Source organism: Eucalyptus grandis, chromosome 6 (genome assembly GCF_016545825.1).
Source record: "Eucalyptus grandis isolate ANBG69807.140 chromosome 6, ASM1654582v1, whole genome shotgun sequence".
Taxonomy (NCBI): Eukaryota; Viridiplantae; Streptophyta; class Magnoliopsida; order Myrtales; family Myrtaceae; genus Eucalyptus; species Eucalyptus grandis.
The window spans coordinates 47882636-47905244 of NC_052617.1; the positions used below are offsets into that span (position 1 = coordinate 47882636).

Sequence of the window (22609 nt, forward strand, 5' to 3'; positions counted from 1 at the left end):
GCCCGTGGGAATATCCCAGGGCAAGAGGATATTCTGGTATTTTCCACAGGTGAGCCCGTTGTATCATCACAAACAAAAGGCATCGAGCAAGAAAACACGCCGGTGGTATCACTCACTCAACATTTGGTATCCTCCACTCCTAAAGATGTCCTCGGGTTCCATTTAATTAAACATAAATTTCAGAATTTATTAAAAATCTTACTAATCTCACCGTGAATCTGGTAAAAATACCAATCATCCAAATCAATAGTTCAAATATCAAAGATTATACAAGATTACGAGGATGAAGGGGTGTATTAAAAAAAAAAAAAAAAAACTAACTTGGCCACTTCTTGTGTAAAATTGATATGGTGGACTGGATGTATTATTTCATGCGAAAGCGAAAGAAAGCAAATCTTCTTCGATTTATGCTTGCACGCGATGTCGCGTGTTTTCATCCGAGGCTATGATGCAATGCAAGTAAAACCGAGGGCCAATTGATAATGGCAACAGCAATTCATAATCACGCGGGTCAACATGATCAATCGAATATCAAGCCGAACATTCGCAGATACTGTTTTTTTCTTTTCCCTGTCTTGTCTTTAGATGACATATAACTCCCTTATTAAATTTCATTAGGAAGTGGCTAACGAGACTAGCAAATTGCCCATCTTATTATATGACGAGCGTCATCGTGAAATGTTTAGCAGCGCTTGATTGTTCATCGAGAAACAGAAAATGTCGATTTGAGTTTTTTTAATCTTTCTATTGGCAGAGATGTCGAAGACGAACAGGAGACTGGCATTTATCCGCGGCTCGCTAGTAATCCATGGTTTTGCGGCTCGCCAACCCACGTTTCCCCTGGTTTTCGAATGAGCAAATCTTTGAAAATGCACAGTTACCTTTTTAAAGGTAAATCGAGTGACGAAATCTAGCATGCCACCGAAAAGGAGCGTTCTTCTCTGTCTTTGAATTCTTGAATTCATAAAATTACCCTCTGCATAAGAGTTTTAAATAGCACGATGACGGTAGCTCGGACGAACCAAGATGAGGCAGGATATGTTTATACTAACAGTAACCATCGATATAGCAATCTCAAGTCACTCCATTTACAAAAACCCAACAGGAAAACTAAAATTAACAAGAGCCCGGACGGCTTCTTTTAGGTTTTCTAGATGACGATCATCAAAAGTGACACATCCCACGAACGAAAGATCACCTCATGCCAAAGCTCGAGGAACGAGATAACATGGTTTCATCTTTGTCCTTGAAGCTCTGCATCTCCTGGTCATGACGAAAGAATGTGCTGCCGATACTTCAAACGCGTGACCTCTTATTCCTCTTGGAGCCCAGCTTCTCAGATCTTTCTCTCCGACATTTTCCAGTGGCGGAGCCACCGGACACGGTTGGAGAGACACGGGCCGGGTAAACAGGCACATGATGCCCAGGAACCAAAGCAGGGAACCCAACAGCAGGGATTCTGTATCAATAACCAAAAAAAAAAAAAAAAAATGAGAACAGAATGAACTGCGTGCGTTACTCGATATGTAGTTGTACAAACCGTCTACCGAATCCTAACTTCCTAAGCACTTATCCTCCATTTCTGTTCCAACTCCCCATCTTCGCTGTGCTCTTCTAGTTTTTACCTTTTCTCCCTCAATCGGCCCTTTCTCTAAGTTAATATGAGAAGAAATTCCAAACTGAAAGAATGAGCACTTTCACTATAACCAAAGATCCTACAGTCTTACACACTGAACAGTGGACAATTTATAATCACCCCCTTAGTAACCAAGAAGATAAAGGAGTAGTTAATTGAACATGCATCAAATTAAGAGAAAGGGAGAGTTAGATCCTAATACGAGTACAAAATAGATCCTCCATGTCAATTTGGAAGTAATTGCCAATACAAAATGCAGATGTAAGAAGTCGGTTTAATAGCAGATTGTTGCAAAAGGGTCTGCCGAATCATGCTTCTTCATAAATCTAGAAACAACAAATTGACCTGCATCGAATAACTCAATTTTCGTTTGTGCCAAGATGACTGTAAGTAAAATTCAATTTCCAAGTTTCAGCTCCGCCAAACATAAAGGACCCAAAACTGAAGATTTCGTTTTCAGTTTCAACTTCAAAAAATTTCATCTTTATATGGTCCTTAATGATTTCTTCTCAGAAGGCATAAATTAACTTCAAACTGTTTTGCGCTCTTAAATATTGTACTCAAGACTGCAGTCGGCGGCTTTTTGGATCGCGTGAACTCCACCAATTAAATGAAGAGTTACCTATTATGGAGCTAAGAACTATGATATATATTTCCACATGCATCGAAAGCACAGGCAGAAACGTACCCAACAAGAGCACAGCAGACTCCTGCTTGGCCATGGTAGCACCATACGCACCGCCATTCTCCAAATTCAGACGCAGAGCTTGATTCTCAGCCACAAAGCACTGGAGCAACCGCCCCAGCCTGCGGCATTCCCCTTCCATATATTTGCTCTTCATCTCCAGCTCTTTCACGTAACTTCTCTTCCTCTCCCTCGACCTAGCCGCCGCATCTTTATTCCTGAGCTGCCTGAAATAATCCCCCCCACAAGCCCTCAAAATCATGAGGAATCACCTAATATGCAATTTAAAATACACGACGGTAATTCGCCGTGCGATCTAATTATTCTTCCCCAACGGAAGCACATGACAAATACTCAAATTAGGAAACTAGCTCGTAGAATCAAACGATGAATTACATGGTTCTTGGTAATCATATCTAGTGTTGAAGCAGTAGCTATAGCATAAGATAAATTTAAATGATTTCCGAGAATATTGCCATGAGAATAAAACTATTGTTATCCGAACAGAGTACGAGAAGTATACTTAGGACAAACAACCAACAGCAGTTTCGCATAGTAGAGTCCACAGTCGAAACAGAGCCACACGCACGAATTACTGGTACCTTCTCTGTTTCTTAGAGACGGGATCATCATCATCAGCGTCCTCGGAAAGCTCGTTATCTCCGACGACCAGCTTCTCATCCCGTTCGCCGCCGCCGCCGCCGCCGCCGTCGGATGAATTGGACTCCTTGTCGCTCGCGCCGTCGGTCGCCTCGGCCGGTCCGCCCTCGGGGGAATCAACGAGCAAGCCGGCGAAGAAGCGATCGAAGACCTCCTGACTCGGCTCGACGGCGACGGCTTCCTCGTCGTCCTTCATCAGCATGCCCTCGATCTCGCCGATCCACGAAGACAGCGATCCCGGAGACGAAGCATCGACATCGCTGGCGTCGAGAAGGCCCGCAGCATCAGGCGATAATTCGTCGAACAGGCTCTGGAAATCGAATTCCAATGCTAAGTCATCTCCCGGTAAATCTGGGTTCTCCATTAGAACAGAAGAAGAAGAAGAAGAAGAAGAAAATAAAAATAAAATAAAAAATAAAGTGAGGTAAGAAATGTTTTCGTCTTCGTTTGTGGATGGAAATTTAAGAAGGAAGAGGGCTGGAAAAAAGCGCGTGCGTGATTACTTCGAGGGCAAGGAATTGGAAACTTCGCGGAAATTGGCAAAGAAGGACAGATTTCTTGGAAATTTCAAAGTTTGTACCCCGTTCTAAGTGCCAGCCTGGCATCCATGCGCGTGCGGGTTTACAAATTATCTGTTGAACACAAATGCGGTTTTATCCGATCCGATTGACTTGAGAACCCAGAGACCTAATGCAATTTGGATAACTCATTAAGAAATTGAAAAACTGACCAAATGTACAGACAAACAGCAAACGGAAATTGAAAAGGCGTATCGAATGTGAAGGAGTCGACATCGCGTGATTTTTTTTATTAATAAATCATTTCCATTTCTCATCGTGTATAGTACTAGATATTTCTTCTTTCGACTAAAGAAAGTCAATCAAAATGCTTGGAGTGTCGGGACCTATTTTAACTTTTTAAATCTTTCCTTAATCAAAATACTTTAAAATTTCGTAAAATATAGAACGTGGACTCATAAATTAGTCAAAATATTTTTATAATCTGTTACAAACTATAATAATAGTTCACAGTGGAAAAAGCAAAAGAATTACTTTGACTTACATTTAAGTGTAAACAAAGAGCTACATTTGTTGTACCTCGCTTGCAGCCCACAATTTACGTATGGATGCCAAATGGAAGCCATGAATTCGCGTTAATTCTTTCCTATTGCATTGAGCCCAACAAAAGAAGTACAACTTTGGAAAACATTATAGTTCTTATTGGACCCATATATTTTACATTCGATTGCCTTCCATGTTATTTAGGACATGCATGTATACATTTTTATCTGTTGCTTCTTACTTTAAATCTTGCGATGGACGCACTTAAGTTTTTTCATAGCACTTAATTTTTTTCATAACTCTAAACACTTGAACTTTTCCCAACATACAAATGTTCGCACGTAAATTCCCTTTTATTTGTCTGTAATCTTTCCAAATTTGGATAAAATTTTAAATTCCGACAGCAGAGCAAAAAATTGTCGTTTACAAAGAGGTCCTTAATCCTTGTTGGTCAAGATACGTATAATCAAGTAAAATTCACCCATGTAAAAACCGCCGCAACACGAAGGTCGTTCATTTTCATTTTTTGGGTCAAATATAGTCTCAGGATATACTTGATACATACGCAATGGCCACGGAGAAAAGCAGCATCCCTTTCGGTAACCGTTCGTTGCGTCGGGTAAGGTCCCCGGGGCGTTGCAGCAGCATCCCGACCACGGCATCGAGGTAGGACCGAGATGAGTCCGTGGGGGATGGATCACACTGAGGGGGCAGAATGCAAGATGTGACGATCGAAACCCTCACCTCCGGGCTCTCACGAGGGAATTCTAACCGACCGAGCTAAGCCCGATTAATTATTACTGACTTTCGACTTTCTCCATGCCATCTTCCACATCTCACAAGTTGTTTGCTGCAAGTACATTGTCCATCGTCCTACACATTATGCATTTCATGTCCAACGCAATAAAGGTCTGCAGAACGTACTCGAGTGCGACATCCAGGGTTGCACAAATTAGACAACTGACAATTAGATTATGGATTGTTGTGTAGTGTTGGAGACAGGTGCTCGAGGAAGAAGGAAGTGGATGAGCAAAGTCGTACAACGCTGCTGCATTCTCCTATGACATTAATTAAAGGGCATTATATAACGAATCGACAATTTTCGACATGGTCGAACATAACCTCACTTCAATTCTTCTGTTTGCACAACCATCTATTGTCGTCCGGCCAGCTGGAAATAACCATCCAGACACCATAACACTGTAACGTCCGCACATTCATCTTTCCCCTCAAACTATGTATTCTGAAAAATCTGAAAATTTTTACCTATGGAAGGGAAAGAGACCATCATTTTGATCCTTGTTCAAACTCCAACCTTACGTCCGTTGCAGACACTTCTCAGTCCGACAGATGATCCTGAAGGAAATGACTTGCGACTCACATGGGGCAAAATAGTATCTAAAAGATCAGGACTTCATGAACGCAAAAGGTAAGGGACTTAATCCAGTGACTATTGCTCAAATTCTAGCTGCGAACTGCTAGAGGAGAAACTGATGTCGACTTATCCCAACTGGAGGAAAGTTAGTCATGCTTTATTGCCAAATGCCAATACATCTCGCCAACCTTGCCAGAAGGAACTCAACACAGAAATTGCAACGAATAATGCATCAAGTCAAGAACAAGCAAAGACCTGCCAAATGATCTCTTGATATGTTGCTGAATTGCACTTCCAACAGAAACAACGGCATAAAATGGCAAATTGACATCCTTCGCAGAAATTAAAAAGAGAGAAATCACACGCGAAAAATAGTAGAGTCAGCTTAAGCAAAGGCTTGCTGACAAACAAAGTCACATTGGGGAAAAATAGAAAGAAGCAAATAGTCATTTTTTTCCTTTCCCTCCCAAATTTATAATATTATCCAAACATCAATTGTTATCCAAAAATCCCATGTGAATTTACATATCGACATTTATATAATGTCAAAATTTCAGGTGTTTGAGACAAGGAAAAGTTAAAATTGGTCCACCGCAAGTTTTAGAGTAAAGAAAAAGCAAAAGACAGAAGTCTTATCCAGTAATGCCCAAAGAAAGACAACAGATACCTCGGCAATGTCAGCTGTCAAATTATAAAAGGCATCTCACAAGGAAAATGACTGTAAACAATCGAGTGAGGTTATAAATGCTGTGGACTTGGTGCTTTGCTACAGAGGAGGCCAATTATGTAGGGACAGACGGATCAAGAGAAAGAAAAACTTGCAAAAACTGAAAATTCTCAAAAGAATTCGCAGTGGAGAGTGTCACAAGAGGCCTTTCCCAGTAGTGAAATATCATCCAAATGGGCATTCAATGAATTTGCTAAACAGCAAGAAGAATAGCTTATCAAACCTCTAGAATCCATTCACTACCTAAGAAAAATTCATTTCAATCAACTAGGAAATTAGTGCAAAACCTTATTTGCACATATATGTTTCAAATAAAGAAATGCCGGTTGGGTGATCAAGTGATGTCCAGGCCAGAGGAGAGGAAAAAAAAGGAAAATGAGACTACTGCTCCGCCGTGCCTGTCCTCTCAAGATATCATTAGTCTGAAGATCTCTCACTCCAGGAGGTTTTTGTATTCCACACACAACCTTTATTAACCAACTCCGACTATTCTAAAACACAACAACATGCATCTGCCCATTAACCTCATTTGTCGAGATGATGGAGTGAACAGCCTCTGCAGCTTTAGTTAGAGGGAGGTTATAACTTTATTAAGTTGTAGAGGGAAATTGCGCCATAGCTTTTGGCATCTTTAAAAACGATCCTACTGCTGCACTGCAGCTAAAAGACACAGAAAGAGTCAGCACTTATATGGGCTCCTTGTAATGGATTCAATTCTCAGCAGCAAAAACCTGAAAACCTGTCTGTGACATGCAGAGGGACAAAAACTCGAACAAGGATAGGTTGTATTAAGAAAAAACACTAGGTTACTCTGTGCCCTGCAAAATCAGATTTTCAAGATCGGAAGAATATAGGATCATAATATACAGCAGATACCGGGGACAACTCTCCTTTTTGAACCAACTTGAGTTGACCTAACCAATTCTGAAAGCTACCAAAAATGGCCCTAAAAGATGGGTGAAACGATATTAGAGAAGGAAAAGGGAAAAAGTCAAGTTAAGGCGAGGAAAGAAATAAGATACTCTGTCCATGAAGCACCGACTTTGAGATCCCGGTGATACCTAAAAATTGCTGCAACATGTATGCAACAGGATCAATCCCAATTTTCAACCAAGAATCCATGAAGAAATTAAATGGTGTATACAGTTGAGTTAGTATTATTACAGCATCTAATCACAAGAACAGGGTGCCAAAATCATAACTAAACCTAAGAAAAGAAAACAATATGTAAGGATTAACGCAAAAATAGGACCAGACCAATCACAGCCGAGTCAGATGGGTTTAGAGACATGGGCCAACTCTATACACCACATTAGTGTGATAATCTCATTGAAGATAGGTTCCACATGACCAACGAGCAGTAGCATGGACAGTCACCCGTAAACGAGCAAGTTCCTCAGATTAAGCATGGAGAAAGGACTAAAAAACAGAGATTTCAAAGACAGCTGAAATGAGCACGAAGTACTTGATGCCCGCAAATTAAGGATTATCCCGACAACTGAAATCCTCACGATTAACTATAAATCTACCAATCGGAGCTAATGCACCATCTTAACAGTTCCCACTGCCTTACTCAACACATAATGACTTCCAGCTTTCGAATGTTAACAGGAAATTGAAAAGTAACACACGAGCCTAGGATGGTTACCATCAAGTTCAAGAACCGAAATGCAAACTCCAGCTTCACTTTCAAATCACTGCCTCTCTTCCCTCTCTCTATTCCACTGCTCAATCCGGGCTCTACGCTCCTCGCTCCCTTCCCTAACCGGACTGCGGCTCCTCCTCGGGCTCCCATGCCGCCTCCTACCTCCTCCATCTCTCTCGTGCTTATCGTACCGCTCCCCGCTTCCGCGCCTCCCATTGCCGCGGTAATCACGGTCCTTATGTTCCCTCTCACGCCGATCATGCTCCCTCCTGTGCCTAGTAGGGCTCATGCTCCTGCTCCTGCTCCTCGCCCCTCGATACCCCCGGTACGAGTACCTCCCAAACAGCCTCCTCCTCAATTCCCTCCCGATCATCTTGACGTGCATGAAATTGCAATAACCGCCCCGGTTGCAGTTATTCTCCTCGAACTGCCTGCACGTGGCCTCGCGGAAATCAGTCACCGGCGAGAAATCGGCAATAATCGGGCGGCCGGAGTAGAACCTCCCTTGCAAGGCCTGCAGCGCGGCGGCGGCCTGGTCCTCCTCCTTGAACTGGACGTAGACGTTGCCGATCATGTGGTCGGCGAGGTTGTCGCAGACGTTGAGGGACTCGATCTCGCCGAACTTGCTCAGCTCCTCGAAGATGTCCTCGTAGAAGTCCTCGAAGTGCTCCTGGATCTTCCTGGGGTCGATCGGCTGGCCCTGCGCGTCGACCCCGGGGGTGATCATGTCCGGCCGCTGGTACATGTTGGAGAGGAGGAGCGTGGGCGAGATGGTCGGCCGGTTGTGGAGGCGGGAGCAGCGGTCGCCGTGGCGGCAGGCGCCGATCTTAAAGTAGAAGGGGCAGTTCACGCGGTCCTTTTCGGTGCCGAAGATCGATGCCAAGTGCTCCGCCATGGTCTGGTTCCTCCGCGAAGACTAAAACCCTAACGGAGATCGGATTGGGCTGAAATCCGAGCGAAAGAAATGGAATCGCCGTAACGTATGATTGAGCAAAGCTATCTCATCGGTGGTGAGCTGCGGTGGCTTTCTAGGGTTTGCGCGCAGGTCCAAACCCTAATTGCAGATTGGACAGGGAAGAAAGGACGAGAAGGCTTGAGCTCGAGTTTCGAAACTCTTTTCCTGTTTTTTTTTTTTTTTTTTGTGGGGGGGAAGTTGCTGGTTTTGTGCGCGTGAGTGGATTAAAAGGGCGACGAGCACGAAGCAAGGGACGCGCATTTAAGAGAGAGCCCCGCGTCAAGCGTGCGACGCATCGTGGCCGTAGGATGCATCAACCTTTTTTCCTTTTTTTTTACGTTAAAGTGGAGCCGGCCCACTTGGCAAGATGAGGCCCACGAGGCCCAATTTATTTGGAGCCCACTGTAGCCTTCGGCCTCGAGTTCAAATAGATTCAGTCTTAACGTGAGCAACGAAGTTACTCCAGCACCTTATGACATCTTGGGGCACGAACCGACCCGAACACAAATGGTTACGCCGGTGCAGAGTGTGGGATATTACTCTGTACAATGTTATCGTCGACCTAGTCACTCTTCTATGTTCTTAGTCATTTTTGTTTCAAATCCTTTTCGCGCAACACATTAAACAAGAAGGCAAGGTACAAGAGGAGCAATTCATCAAGCTCTTCCAATCATCTATTGATAACATGAATGGCATCGATCTCACGATGGTCACGACTTAAATTTGTATGAACAAAATATCTCAATTCACAATATAAGTAGATATGAGAACGATGCATACTTGATCAAATGAGAAGGGGAATAAAATGGAGCAAATTGCGTTAAAACCAATTCAAACTATCGGTCCTCGTCACAAGAATACAGCAACATGTGGAGGAGGGTTAAACATCCTCCCCACCTAGCCAAATGCAACAATGACATCAGACTTCATGTTGCAGCAGCACAGATGTTGGTTTGGTCGACTGGTTACAAACGTTGAAAAGAAACATAAATCGAAAATGGATGTCGATAATCCTTCTTAAGTGCATGGCGTATTTGGATCAGCCTTAGAGGTAAAAGCTGACCCCAACATATGGCATAGTATACAACAAGCCTCAGGTGCTCCGATCAGATCACCTGGGAAGACTGTTGGGAGGGAAATTGCGCAACGGGTTCTCCCTCAGTAGCTCCGTTTCCCTAGGCAAAATGCGACAGGATAAGCACAAGTCAGCAGAATAACTTAGGAATGGGATCGACTCTGCAACCACCATCGCGGTGATGACTTACTTTTTAAGGTCCTTGCCATCGCCTTGCCTGAGCTCCAAGGTTGATGATTTGCCTCCATCTTTGCCCATCCTGGTCAAGTGTTTTTTTATCACGGGTCATAAGTTTTTCTTTGTGAAGCAAGACGATTATGTATAAATTGGATAACTTCGCCACCAATTTCTGTATTATTTCACAACTAACATCAAAAAAGCATAAAATGTTCAATGATACACTAATTTATTTGCAGATGCATCATGGTTCTAAATCAAAAGCTGTGATAGTCACTCACTCTGCACATTCTTCATCGACAAACACCTCTATACATGTACTAGCTGCTGCCACTCCAGTCCTCTGCCCAAGTTTCTGGGGTATCTGAAAGAAAGAAATGGTATAAATGTTAGGGGTTGAAAAGAAATGAAGAAACTGAAAGAATTAGAAAATTCCGGAATATGTATCTGAGGTTTACTTTGGGGGAGAGAGAGAGAGAGAGAGAGAGAGAGAGAGAGAGAGAGAGAGAGGCAGAACCTTGTAGGATGTCCATTTAGCAGGTTGTGCATTGTTCTCTTTGTTTCTCTCTGCTCGACCTCCAAGGTTATTCCAGGAATTCAGTCCCCTCTTTGATGTATCAAGCTGATGACTCGAGGACTTACCCATATTCGTATCCTTATAAATGGGCAATGGAACCCTGAGAAAGTAACAAAATGAAAAAGTGGAATTAGGAAAGCAACCGTGTATAACAACTTACACAAATATAAGCCATCATAGCATAAGTTGTGTAATTTACACCAAAACCTCCTACTATAATTCGCTTTAGTTTTGTCTCGTCAACTGGAAAGGGAAAACATATCATAAGATAAATGACAACCAGCAGGGTGAAAACTTAGAATTCTGCAAGATCTGCCTTTCCACCCTTGATAGCGTGGAAATTTTCCATCCGCACCAAATTCCCAAACTAAATGGGAAAATGTGGAAATAGTGTGGCCAAGTTAATGAACAATAACACACCTCTCAGCCTTCTGTTTCCTGTTGGCAAGATCGAAACTCAATGCAGCCTGCCTTGCTACAAAACCATAAGATGATGGTTTTAAAATAAGTTACAATAGCAGCAAAAAACAAAATGCAGCTTACCGTTTTCTCCTTTTGCCAGGACAGTTCCAAAACTCCGTGCCGGCTGCCCATTCTCCAGCTTTTCCTCCTAGAAAATGCAAGGACAGACATAAGAGACCTGGAGTAAAATACTTTGTTTGATAAGTTCTTGATGAGATGCCACATACATCTATAGCTGCTGGTCTTCTCATTGAGCGTGCCAAAAACTTTCTGTAAGCGTCCTCCAACTTTTTAATTGGTTGAGCATTCCTATAAAAATGCAGAACAAAACAGTCAAAACTTTATGCAAGTGACAGATATGAAATAATGAACCTGAGTTCAAAATGGGGAAATTTTCTCAGTACATGAATATGAAGATAAGTAACAAAATAAGACGTGCATAACCCTCCTTTTGAGTTATAACATAATCCCTAAAGTATACTGCAAGGCTCACCACAATCAGCCTTCTTTACCCTAACATCGAATGAGCAGTCTAGAGATGTTGATTCTAATACTTTTGCCTAAAAGAAGGTGCTTTTTGAATAATGGTGCACAGAACTTGAGCCAGATTCTTTCAAGGGTTATAAGTATTGCCACTCTAGATGGTTTTCAAAGAGCATATGCAACCTTATTACAACAGAAGATTCTTTGTTTACTGGCTAATTGCCTTCACCAAATCAAATAGCCTAAAAGAGCAGATGGCATATCCTGCATACTAAAACTACAGAAATATTTACCTCGATATGCCAAGATTCAAAATTTCATTGGCCGCTTTAATCTTATTCTTGGATTCCATGAACAAGGCATAAGATATGTAGAACAGAGAATGAGGCTTCCCAATCTCATTGGCATCCAGAAAGTTGTATATAACTTCTGCATCACTGCAGTTGTCAGCCTGCAGTAAAATTCCGGTCAAGCACCTATCAACTGATGAATCCGATCATTTGCAAGAAGAGCCATTGAAACATGCAGTAGTCCATGCACAAAAAGCCAACAGATCACTGGTGATGAGAACCTTACATATTCCAGCCAAACTTTAAGATAGCGGAGGTCGTCTTTGTAGCAGTCCGAATGCCAAAAGGCACGAACACATTGCTCATATATCACGAGTAGTCCCGAGCAGTCGCCACCCGGCGGAAACGCCTCTTGAACCCACTTGATGCACCTTCAAAAATCAGTTAAAAAGAAAATAAAGACAACTGCAGATAAGCCCTTCCTATTTGCCACATATGCTATGTTTCTTCGAAACTTCAAAACTAAAACTTAATCAAAAGATTTCAATCCTCCAATGGCACGGCCCAGTAATCACAAGGTCCGCAACTACTAAGCCACCGGAAACGAGAAAGAAACAAGATGATTTCCCAATAAGTTGGAGGAACCATTATTTGCTTCAGCTCTCGGAGCTAGACCTCGGCTAACATACCAGCTAATCGTACAAGCGAGGACAACAGTCAAGCACGAATTCAAGCGACGAGCTTCTCGAGAAATCGTTAAAGCGCGCTCAAATTGAACCACCCCAAAGAAGCTTAACAAGCATCGGCTGCACTATCGAGGAAAAGTGGATGATAACTCACTCAAGCCATGCCTGTAGAGGATCGTCCCCTTCGTAATCGTCAATCGCCTCGATCAGCTTCCTAGAAAGAACCCAACGATTAAACAACCCCGAAAGGACAACACCGCGAGGCTCGAAAAGGGGAATCGAAGGAAGAAAAGAGGGGTTTCGCGAGGCGAGAGTTGGAGGGAGAGACCTTCGCTTATCGAGGAGGGATTTCTTGAGGTGGTTGTCGGCGTGGGACCTGAGGGCGTCGTTGAGGAGGCTGACGTTGCGGCCCCTCTTCAGGGGGCGCACGTTCTCCTTGAACAGCTCCCACTCGTTGCCGGTCTGCCGCTTCGAGGCCAGGAACGCCGTCTCCGGGTCCACGTTCTGGATCTGAGCGTCCTCCATTGGCGATGTCGAGCGTCTTCTGTGAACTTGCAGAGAAGGATAGAGAGAAAGAGAGAGAGAGAGAGAGAGAGAGAGAGAGAACAGGGAGAGAAAGGGATACGGATTTTCAAATGTTTTGAAATGGGGGGGAGCTTCCGGGGTTTCTCATAACCGTTGGCAGTAGTGGGGCTCGGGCATTGTGGATCGTTATTGGGCTTCGGTCTTTCCGGATGGGCCTGTTTCTAGACTTCTTTTTGTCGTCCCTCGGATCGACGACGGAGGAGACGAGGAATGGAGGAGAGAGATAGAGAGACGCAACCACCTCGCATTCACCTCCATAATCAAAGTGATCAACTTCGCTCTTCCCCATCGCCATGGCATCCTCATCCCTCACCCTTCTCAACCTCTCCTTACCGTTCTCTTCGAGGCCGATCCTCTTTCCGAGCACGATCGGGCCGCTCGGCGTCGCGGCTCGCCGCCTGGAGAAGAGGCCGAGCGCGGTGGGGGTGAGGGCCGCGGGAGGCGGCGGCGGCGGCGGGGCGAAGTACAAGGGGACCCGGATGAGGGAGAGGCGGCTGAGGGAGATGATAGAGGAGAAGGTGGCGGAGGCGAAGGAGGCGTGCGAGGGGGAGGAGGCGGCGGCATCGGCGGAGTGCAGGGTGGCGTGGGACGAGGTGGAGGAGGTGAGCCAGGCGAAGGCCCACCTCCGCCTCAAGCTGGAGGTGCTGCGCCAGGATCCCCTCGAGTCCTTCTGCGGGGACAATCCCGAGACGGACGAGTGTCACGTCTACGGCGACGACGGCGACGTCGACGAGTGATCGATCGGTGACATAATGAAGAGCGGATGTCCGCCGTCGGATGGATGTTGTGCCCCCGACCGTGATTGTGGAAAAGCATAGCGAACCGGACCCGCACGTGTGTAATATAATTTTACTTTTTGGGTGTGAATTGTGTAACTCGTGTTAATCTCTTGTATGATTTACATGAAAAAAGAGGATGACGGTAGTCGTTTCTATATAGGATAATTGAGTTTTTGCATTTCCACTGGACGATTGCGTTGTTTTTCTTTCGCCTGCGGTTTATGCAAAGCTGGAATTAAGCATCCCACCCCCGCACCCCAAAAAAAAAAAAAAAAAATTTGAAAAATGAAAAAGGGAGAGAGTAAAGAGATTGAAACCCCCGAATGATTGAAGATCGTGTGCACTTTCTGCATCATGCGCACTGCACATTTAACGCGTTTCGCAACTCCGTGCGGTTTATTGCATATGAATCAAGCGAACGGTTGCCTGCACCCGCTCGCAAGGGTCTTCCCATTTCCCCGGTAATGATCAAACCTAGGTGTGAATCCCTCGCTTGATCCATTGTGGCTATGAGGGGTCAACGACAAGCTAGAGAGAGGCTGGTGTGGTTGCAACCGCCTAACAACCATCACCGGCCAGTCACATGGCCTTGGCAAGTCACAGTGATCCCACATCTCAATCATGCAACCTTCATCACGACCTTAGATAGCCCTTCATAGAGGTTATGAGACCCAAATATGGGATTGTTGCGACCCTAACAAGGGCCGCCTAGTTGCACGACCTCAAGCGACTCTTCATGGAGATTGTGTGAACAAGTAGAGCTTGTCGAGGTCGTGCGACCCTTGCCTGAGGTTGCCCAATCCCAAATGACCCTTAGCAGTGGTCTTCGCCAATCGCCCAACCCCAAGCAACCTTCATTAGTTGTCTCCAAAGCCCACCTAAGGTCTTTCAACCTCAGATGTTGGCCACTGACAACAAATTTCAATTGCCAACTGCCACCTACCCTTCATTGGCCAACTTTTTTTTTGTTCTTTTGATCGAATTTTTTTCTTTTTCTTTAATCACAAAAATCTTTTGTAAATATAATTTCTCCAAATATTATTTTGCTCAAAGGTACTTCATAATAAACTTTCAAATTATAATTTAACAAACACAGCTTGCATTTTAAAAAATCCCTTTAACTTAAAGTCTTTGTATTTTCCACAAGGTGATCACTAAAAGTTCAACCAAATGCACTCTAAGTTGAAAGTGCTGAAGTTCTTGTGTTCCTTCTCGATCCATTATAGTCAATCAAGCTTTCCGCAAGCTCAGTTTTGGCCCACGGCCTCAGGCCTCCCCCTAAGAGTTAGTACAGTCCGTCTGGCCCAGACATGTCTCAAATGTCTAGATTCAGTGCCAGGAAATCGAGCATATGCATGACCTTGTCGATCTGCCATACTTGGTCGTCCCCATAGCTTTGGATCAACCGAGAGATCATGAAAGCTATCACTACCTTGGTCTTGCACGCCACGGAGTATTGCTCCATGTCAAGCCAAAAAAACTCAAGCTGCTTAGAACCCTTCCCTCCAGAGCAAGTCCTTAGTTCTCCCTTCGTGCAACCCATCTCAAAGTTGGGTTCAACCCTTAGTGGTCACATCTAGTTCGACAACTTGTGCAATCAATCGTGCTGTCTGCTCGCACTGGGTACAAATAGTCTCTCCGATGCCGTCCTCGATAACACCCTTTCCACAATTCACCACATGATGCGATCTCTCGATGAACTCGATCTGCTTAGCAAGTTCCATGAAATTGCGCGAGGCCCATCTAGGGCATTCACCTGTTTTTGATTATCGGTCATTCGAGTATTTACCACATTCCAAAGTCTTTTGTTGTAACCCAAGGCCAACTCAAGTTCTAATATAAATGCCATGGTCCAAATATTTGACCCAGTTCAAAGGCCCATGCCACATGTATCATCCTTGATAACAAGTAGTACACAAACTAATTCAAGCTCACGGCACCCCGACCCTGAAGGCGCCCACATAATTGGCATGATTATTTATAAGATAATGGACCTAGTTGTATATATGAACGGTATCGGTTGTGTAAAACAAGAATTATCGCAATAGGAGGATTGAGTAGTTGAACCCTTAAAGAGCTTTACAGGTACTATCTATCTATCTTAGCATGAATACACGTTATCTATTTTACCATAAATAGACCTCAAGGGTGTTTGAGATGGCGCCATCTAGAAATCACAAAAAATAAGAAAATTATGAAATGCGTAAATACCCCTAGCCTATGTTGACGTGCGCTTGACCCGAGCGGCCACGAACACCACACCCTCAACAAGCTTGGATCGAGCCACTGACATTGGCCTTTCCAAAATTAAATCTGCGTAAATCAGAAAAGCGTCAGCGATTCGAAAGTTCAGATCTCAACTCAATCGGAATGGAGGCTAATCGAGCATCTAATGGGCATCGCTCTCCAACCGAGATCGAAAGATTTGTACAGCTGAGAAGGCCTCAGAATCGCATCTTTTTGCCCTCAGAATCTCTCGATGGTCCATGTAAATCCCAACGTCCCATACGCTGAACCCATACGAATTCGACACATAATACTTCCACGGCCCATGAGCTTTTCAGATCTTGATAGCCCGCCCCTCGTGGATCCATATCGTTCGCAAAAGCTTCGACGATTCGGATGGACATGTATTGATGTGCATACGGACTCAAATTCTCATGAGCAAAAAGACAAAACGGGTCGCTGTTCACCGATGGACGAGGAGAATCTCGATGGCGAGTGAAAAACGCAACCGCTGGCGTCATCCAGATCCAATAAAATAAGACCCGATTCCTGTCAAAATCCCAAATCCGGATCCAATCCGATGCGTCGGAACCGCGGCGCAAAGCATATTCTCGGAGCATCAGATCGGGGCTTCGTTTAAAAAAGGAAGGGGCCGAAACGACGCGGTAAGGGAGAGGGGCTTGGATCGCGGGATCTCAACGTGCGAAGTTCGTGCGCACTGCAATTGCAATGTCGAGACTTGATCCGGAATGGATCGGAGCGGGCCAATTTCATGTGATTTCACGTGGGAAGGAGCCGATTGCTCGTCGGCCCGGACATCCCTTGCGATTGACGACACGACACGACGTTGCGAGAACACTACTTAAATATGTTGTCGGAAAAATGTGGCTTCCGCACCCAAACTTCAAGGTGGCGATGCAGCGACACGTACGTTTGAAGACCCCACGTGGGGAGCGCCATAGGCGCGAGATCTCGCTAGAAGTTGCCAGCCACTCGGTCACGTGTCATCGGAGGGAAGGCACGTGCCAGTGGGCCCCTTTGCCAGCCATGGCTTTTGTGTCTACTTCTCCATTAAGGCTCTGTGCCTGCAGATGCACGTATCATATAACTCGATGTTTCAGTACTCTCTGGCTATGATTAGGCAACCGGGGGTCTGCTCTCACTTGAAATTACAAAGAAATGTGTATTTAGACCGAGAGACGCTTGATTTCGAAATCGCAAATATATCGCCGACAAAAATAAACAAATGGACCTTACCAAGAAAATAATAATAAATAAACAAACAGAAGATATATTATTATCTTTCTCGAAAATATATAGATATAAATTGACGTAATTAATGAAAATATTTTTTATTGACTAATTATTTTTAGTGATATAAATAATTGTTATTACGAAGATATTTTGAATTTGTTCATTCTTCACAAAATAAACGAAAACATGAAAATAACCTTCTTGTAAAGTTAATGATAAAAAAAAATTCAAAGTATTAGACAAATTTATAAATGGCTTATTTCACTTAATTTCTTCGGTCCGATCTTACTTAGTTACATTATATCGTTTTTTAATTAATCATAAAGTGAAGGGTTGTGAGGATTATCTCGAGCGACCATCACTTCAAATGTAGGTCCACGTCATGTCCAATGGATGACGAGTTGCGGTTTCTAAGAGGCCCATCAATTTAGAACGCGAAACAGGGTGAGAACAAACCCGTTTCGAGTCAAAAAGGGACGCCCCTTGTTTTTCGCAATCACAGCAAAAATGAGAATAAGATATTGACCGCAATTATCCTTCCACTCAGTGCCTAAATGATGACACCATTCCAGCGTTTTTCTCGCTCGATCAAGGGAAAAAAATAATTAATACCCTTGATAAAAGCAAGATTTTGCTAAGGCATAAAATGAATCGCTCGCAAAGAATCTTTGCCCACCTACTATATGTAACAAGTCATTTATATCGATCTCGAAGAATTTAAAAAATGAAAGAGATGTTTTGTAGTTTAGTTTTGAAAGGTCAAACAACACGAATTGTATGTCTAAATTAATGCAAATGTGATAAATACTAAGTCAAGACCGATGGTGTTGCCGGTATAAATAGATCTATTCGTACATGAACACATGGCCATTTTTGACTTGTTTTATAGATGTCCAAACGGGCTTTTTTTTTTCTCACATAGTTATGCACGCAATTTCATTTCTTAAATGCGTCAAACACATCGGATCATGCCGCATGATGCATTTAGCGAGCGTATCGCACTAGGATTTCAAGCAAGCGAGGAAGATAGCGGATTACATTATGAGCTCGAAACAACATAATTAAACATGAACTGCCGACCGAATAGTTTTTTGTTTAGGAGTCTTGCGAAAGTCTTCTTTGCTGATTTTGCACCCGGGCGCTAGTCACGTGCCTCCATTCCCATTCGACGCTGTCACTGAGTACGAACCACTTAAAAATTGTGAACATCAATTTATATCTACGGATTAATGAATCGGGATCGTTGCATTAGAAAGCAATTTTGGTTCAACACCAAAAGATACTTTTCTCGCGTGCTCGGGCGACCTTGTCTGAGATTGGGGTCTTCTGAGGCGTGAGGCAACGATAGGACAAGAGTCACAAGACCCAAAGTAAAAAGAACATCGAACATTTAAGATGGACGGGGACCATTTTGAAATCGAGAGATTCCTCACTGTCCAACATTTTGCTTCTAATGCATCCACAGACATATAGATTAAGAGAGCCCGAATGTCATGACTCGGTATGACACCAGGATGGAGAGCGATCGCAAGGACATAGGACAAATAAAGTCTCTTGATGAACTTTTACAAAATGATATTTTTACAAAACGATAAGTTTTACTTTCGAACTTGGATTGATATGGAACATTTTAAGGTGAATAATATCTATAAAAAAAAAAAATAAAAAATCTCGTCGCTGGGACATGAAACTAACTAAGGCTACAAGGAGAAGTGGCCAAAACCATCATGCTAAGACTGACGTGTAGAGTGACGCAGCGGTGCTCCAAGCCATAGACAAAAATCCGATCAAAATGGTCCCTCGGAATCATCATTCCGTCCTAATCAGCCCTACTAAAAGTTAATAAGCATCCTACGCCACTTTCAATTCCATTGACCGCCACGCCTCTCTTTCAAACCATACCCCCAAAGAGAAGAGAGAAAAAGAAGAAGAAGAGGAAAATATCCTTCAAAAAGGAATTTTCCATTATAAGTTATACCCTGGATAAATTTTCACACATCACGCGGTTCACATTTTAAATTTATTAAAAACGGCTCACCCACGTTAAGAAAATTCATAATTAGCAATGACAGGAGAACCCCTCTCCAGTGAAAATCCAGTGAAAATAATTAATTAAACAAATGAATAGCGAGCGTGGACAACTTTATATTCAAGCATCGAATTTTGGCCGTATCTTGATTTTCCTATTTGCGACTTTTTGGCCGAAGATTCACGAACCCCAAAATTTTATGAATAGGAAGTCTTCAAAATACGGTGGAAAAAAGATTGAAACAATCCTCACGTTTTCAAATTTTTTTTTTTTTACACTAGTAAATAGCGTCTGATAAAGTAATGAACAAGTGAAAAGCTTGGACCATGGGGTGCATGCGATGATTCTTTTTAGCCGTCTCGTGCTTCATCGTGGGCTGGGTACGGTCGATTTTTGAATAGAACGTGTGGAAGAGCATCGCAATTGAAATGGGAAATCTATATTTGATTGAAAAGGTCGTCTAGTTCGTCCAGCCCGTGTTGAGTAGGTAGCTTCACATCTGGTCGACTCCACTAAATCTAGCTCGAGTCAAATATATAAATAAATAAAAAGAAAGAGTCCACAAAAACAATTCAATTGCACATGGAATAGAAAATTCGACGGCTTGGGAAGCAGTAGAACGCTTGTCAAAGAAGCAATTCACGGAGATTGCGGGCTTAAATTAAGAGAGAGAGAGAGGGGAAGAAAAGAGCCTATGGAGCGCGACGGATGTCGACGGTACCATTTCATTTTGCGAGACGGTTCTAATGCTCGCAAATACGCCTTTCTTTTCCATGTCGGTCAATTTTTTAAAGAATTTAAAACTTTTGCAGAATTATTGGTAAAAGAAATATACCAATCTCCTGACTTTTCGGTAAATTTTTGTTCATTTACTAAAACTTTTTGAGAAATTACCTGACTCTATTTGATAGTTTGCGAAGTATCAACTTTTTTTTATATTTTATTCACTTTTATTTTTTAAACCAACACCTTAAATTGTGCCAACCACTATATGAATTTATCAATATTTATTTGAGTGACTTACAAATATTATTTTCATTTAAGTTTTTCATTAATTTTCAATTACTAACTCTTTTTCGAGTTAGCTTTCACTGTCGTTTAGTTTTTTTTTTTTTTTACAAGCATCTTACATTTATTAACTCAAAATAATTAGTTAACAAGACTTATTTTCATTATCTATACCAGTTTATGTTTAAATATTTTTATGGACAATGAAAATATTTTACTCCCATTCACTTTTATAAGTAATACAAGTAATTGATTTTAGGAAAATATTTTTAGAATAATTTATTTTTGCGCAAAACGAATAGAGACTTATATGAATTTACTAACCTTCTTTTGCATGGCTTATCAGTTTTTCTCCTATTAGATTATCCATCGATTTTGATTTATCAAAACTCATTTGAGTTACTTATCAATATTTTATTTTATTTCTTTCTAAGAATTATTAACTTTTCTATTGAGTCACCGTCTTTTTATTTGCTTTGCTTTCCAACTCATTAAATTTATCTCTAGCAAAAAAAAAAAAAAAAAGAAACTCATTAAATTTATCGACTCCTCTTAGATAGTACCAACTTTAAGTTTGAGTAATTATCAACTTTTTTCCAACCAAGTTAACAATCAGTTTTGCATTAACAATTCTTATATGAGTTAGCTACTGACAGAAAAAGAATTGGATTTGGGAAAAGGTTTTCTTGTATTACGTTCACGTTTTGTATACAATTACATCGAACAATTTATAATGTAAGAATGAAAGAATAAAATAGGAAAAATAATATGCATAAATCATTATTTCCTATTTATTGCACTAATCAATGATCTACTAGAATCAATCACAATCATAATCCTCTCCAGGATCTACAATCTTATTTCCAACCGCTATCAACATTCATCTAATTTCTTCTAAAATATCTAAGTCAGTTATCTCTACAAAAAAGAACTTATCCAATTATCCACACAAAAAAAAAAAAAAAAAAATTGTACCGTTCTTACTAATGCCTTAAATTTTCCAGTTGTTATATAAAACTACCAGCATTTTTAAGTATCTTCTTGATTTCCTCCGATCAAATTACCAATTAATATAGGTTATCAACTCCCACTTAAGTTGCTTATTGCTAATGTTTATTTGTAACATGCCGCTTGAATACATGCATGTATGTTCATCTTTTTTTTCTTTTTTTTTCTAGATGAGATATTCTATCTTCTACCAAATCATTGAGGCAGGCATAATTTCAATCTGCGAAAACTTACAATTAATAGGGAACCGTATGATCATAATGACATAGCCTAATAATATCTTCAACGCGCCAAGCCTCGTCGCTTTTAAGCAAAATAAATGTTGTTTTTTACTGTAAGAGTTGAATAAGACGTGGTAGTAAAAGTAGAAATTGATACGGCAATTTTGTTCTTGTCGAGACCCCACTGCCTGCCCACCGGAAAGTTCGAACCATAGAAAATCTGTGAAAGGTTTGGCCACTTTCCACCAGTCTGATCAAATCGAGTTACGAGGACAAAGCGATAAGGCTCGAGGCAGTTCGAGCTTATTAAAGCAACTGTTCCCATTATTATAGCATGGTGCATACTTTTGTGAACTTATGAGCTGTAGACAATGACAAGACTCATAATTAGGTGAGAATTATCTATCCATTCATAAATTTATTGTTAAAACGTCAATTCGACTCTAAACTTTTCAATTTTACTAATTTAATTATAAATCTTTGCACAAAATTCCCAAATAGTCATTCCTATGAATTTCCCATAATCGGATAATTCGTCGACCGTCCTATGCAACACACTAACACATCGGCGATCCTTGGTCAAAATTGGCCAGATGAATTACATTGGAATTCTACGCAAAAGATCATGATAAAATTAACAAAATTAAAAAATCCACGATCGAATCAATATCCATACAATAGATTTATGGGTGTTTAAAAAATTTCTCTCCCACCACTAGGGGTTACAGATAATGTAAAAAAGTCATTTAAAATTCGAATAGATTTAATTCCGCGAGATACTGCATGGGCGACCTTTGAAAATTCTCATACTTGATCTAGAAAAAAGAGTATCCCCAGCTCACCTTTCGGGTCTCCATGTACATCTTCTTTACCGAACGAACAGCATGGCCACCGACAGCATGAAGATTAGCTGTACCAACGCTCTCGTTGACGAGGCCCGAACGAGTTAACGCTTCTGGACATTTTGGACACCGTCAAAACAAATGAATGCAAAGAAATAGTAAA

At 42.0% G+C, this 22609-nt stretch overlaps 4 protein-coding genes across 4 annotated transcripts; 1 reads left to right on the forward strand and 3 right to left on the reverse strand.

Moving 5' to 3' along the window:
• Nucleotides 1-977: 977 nt before the first annotated feature.
• On the reverse strand, nt 978-3439 carry LOC104450356 (bZIP transcription factor 60). Its single transcript, XM_010064876.3, has 3 exons — nt 2924-3439; nt 2325-2548; nt 978-1459 (listed from the first exon to the last, which is right to left on the reverse strand). The coding sequence occupies exons 1-3, from the start codon at nt 3343-3345 to the stop codon at nt 1200-1202; spliced, it is 906 nt and encodes a 301-aa protein (XP_010063178.2). The 5' UTR covers nt 3346-3439; the 3' UTR covers nt 978-1199.
• A 1638-nt stretch (nt 3440-5077) lies between these two features.
• On the reverse strand, nt 5078-8958 carry LOC104450357 (splicing factor U2af small subunit B). The gene is made up of 2 exons (XM_010064877.3): nt 7793-8958; nt 5078-7215 (listed from the first exon to the last, which is right to left on the reverse strand). The coding sequence occupies exon 1, from the start codon at nt 8682-8684 to the stop codon at nt 7839-7841; it is 846 nt and encodes a 281-aa protein (XP_010063179.2). The 5' UTR covers nt 8685-8958; the 3' UTR covers nt 5078-7215; nt 7793-7838.
• Nucleotides 8959-9533: 575 nt separating this feature from the next.
• On the reverse strand, nt 9534-13122 carry LOC104450358 (mitotic spindle checkpoint protein BUBR1). Its single transcript, XM_010064878.3, has 11 exons — nt 12823-13122; nt 12649-12708; nt 12095-12239; nt 11812-11969; nt 11263-11344; nt 11117-11183; nt 10994-11048; nt 10514-10673; nt 10278-10360; nt 10010-10078; nt 9534-9919 (listed from the first exon to the last, which is right to left on the reverse strand). Exons 1-11 carry the CDS (start codon nt 13017-13019, stop codon nt 9856-9858), a joined length of 1140 nt encoding a protein of 379 aa, XP_010063180.3. The 5' UTR covers nt 13020-13122; the 3' UTR covers nt 9534-9855.
• A 165-nt stretch (nt 13123-13287) lies between these two features.
• On the forward strand, nt 13288-14047 carry LOC104452146 (calvin cycle protein CP12-3, chloroplastic-like). Its single transcript, XM_039314924.1, has one exon. The coding sequence runs from the start codon at nt 13373-13375 to the stop codon at nt 13814-13816; it is 444 nt and encodes a 147-aa protein (XP_039170858.1). The 5' UTR covers nt 13288-13372; the 3' UTR covers nt 13817-14047.
• Nucleotides 14048-22609: the final 8562 nt, after the last annotated feature.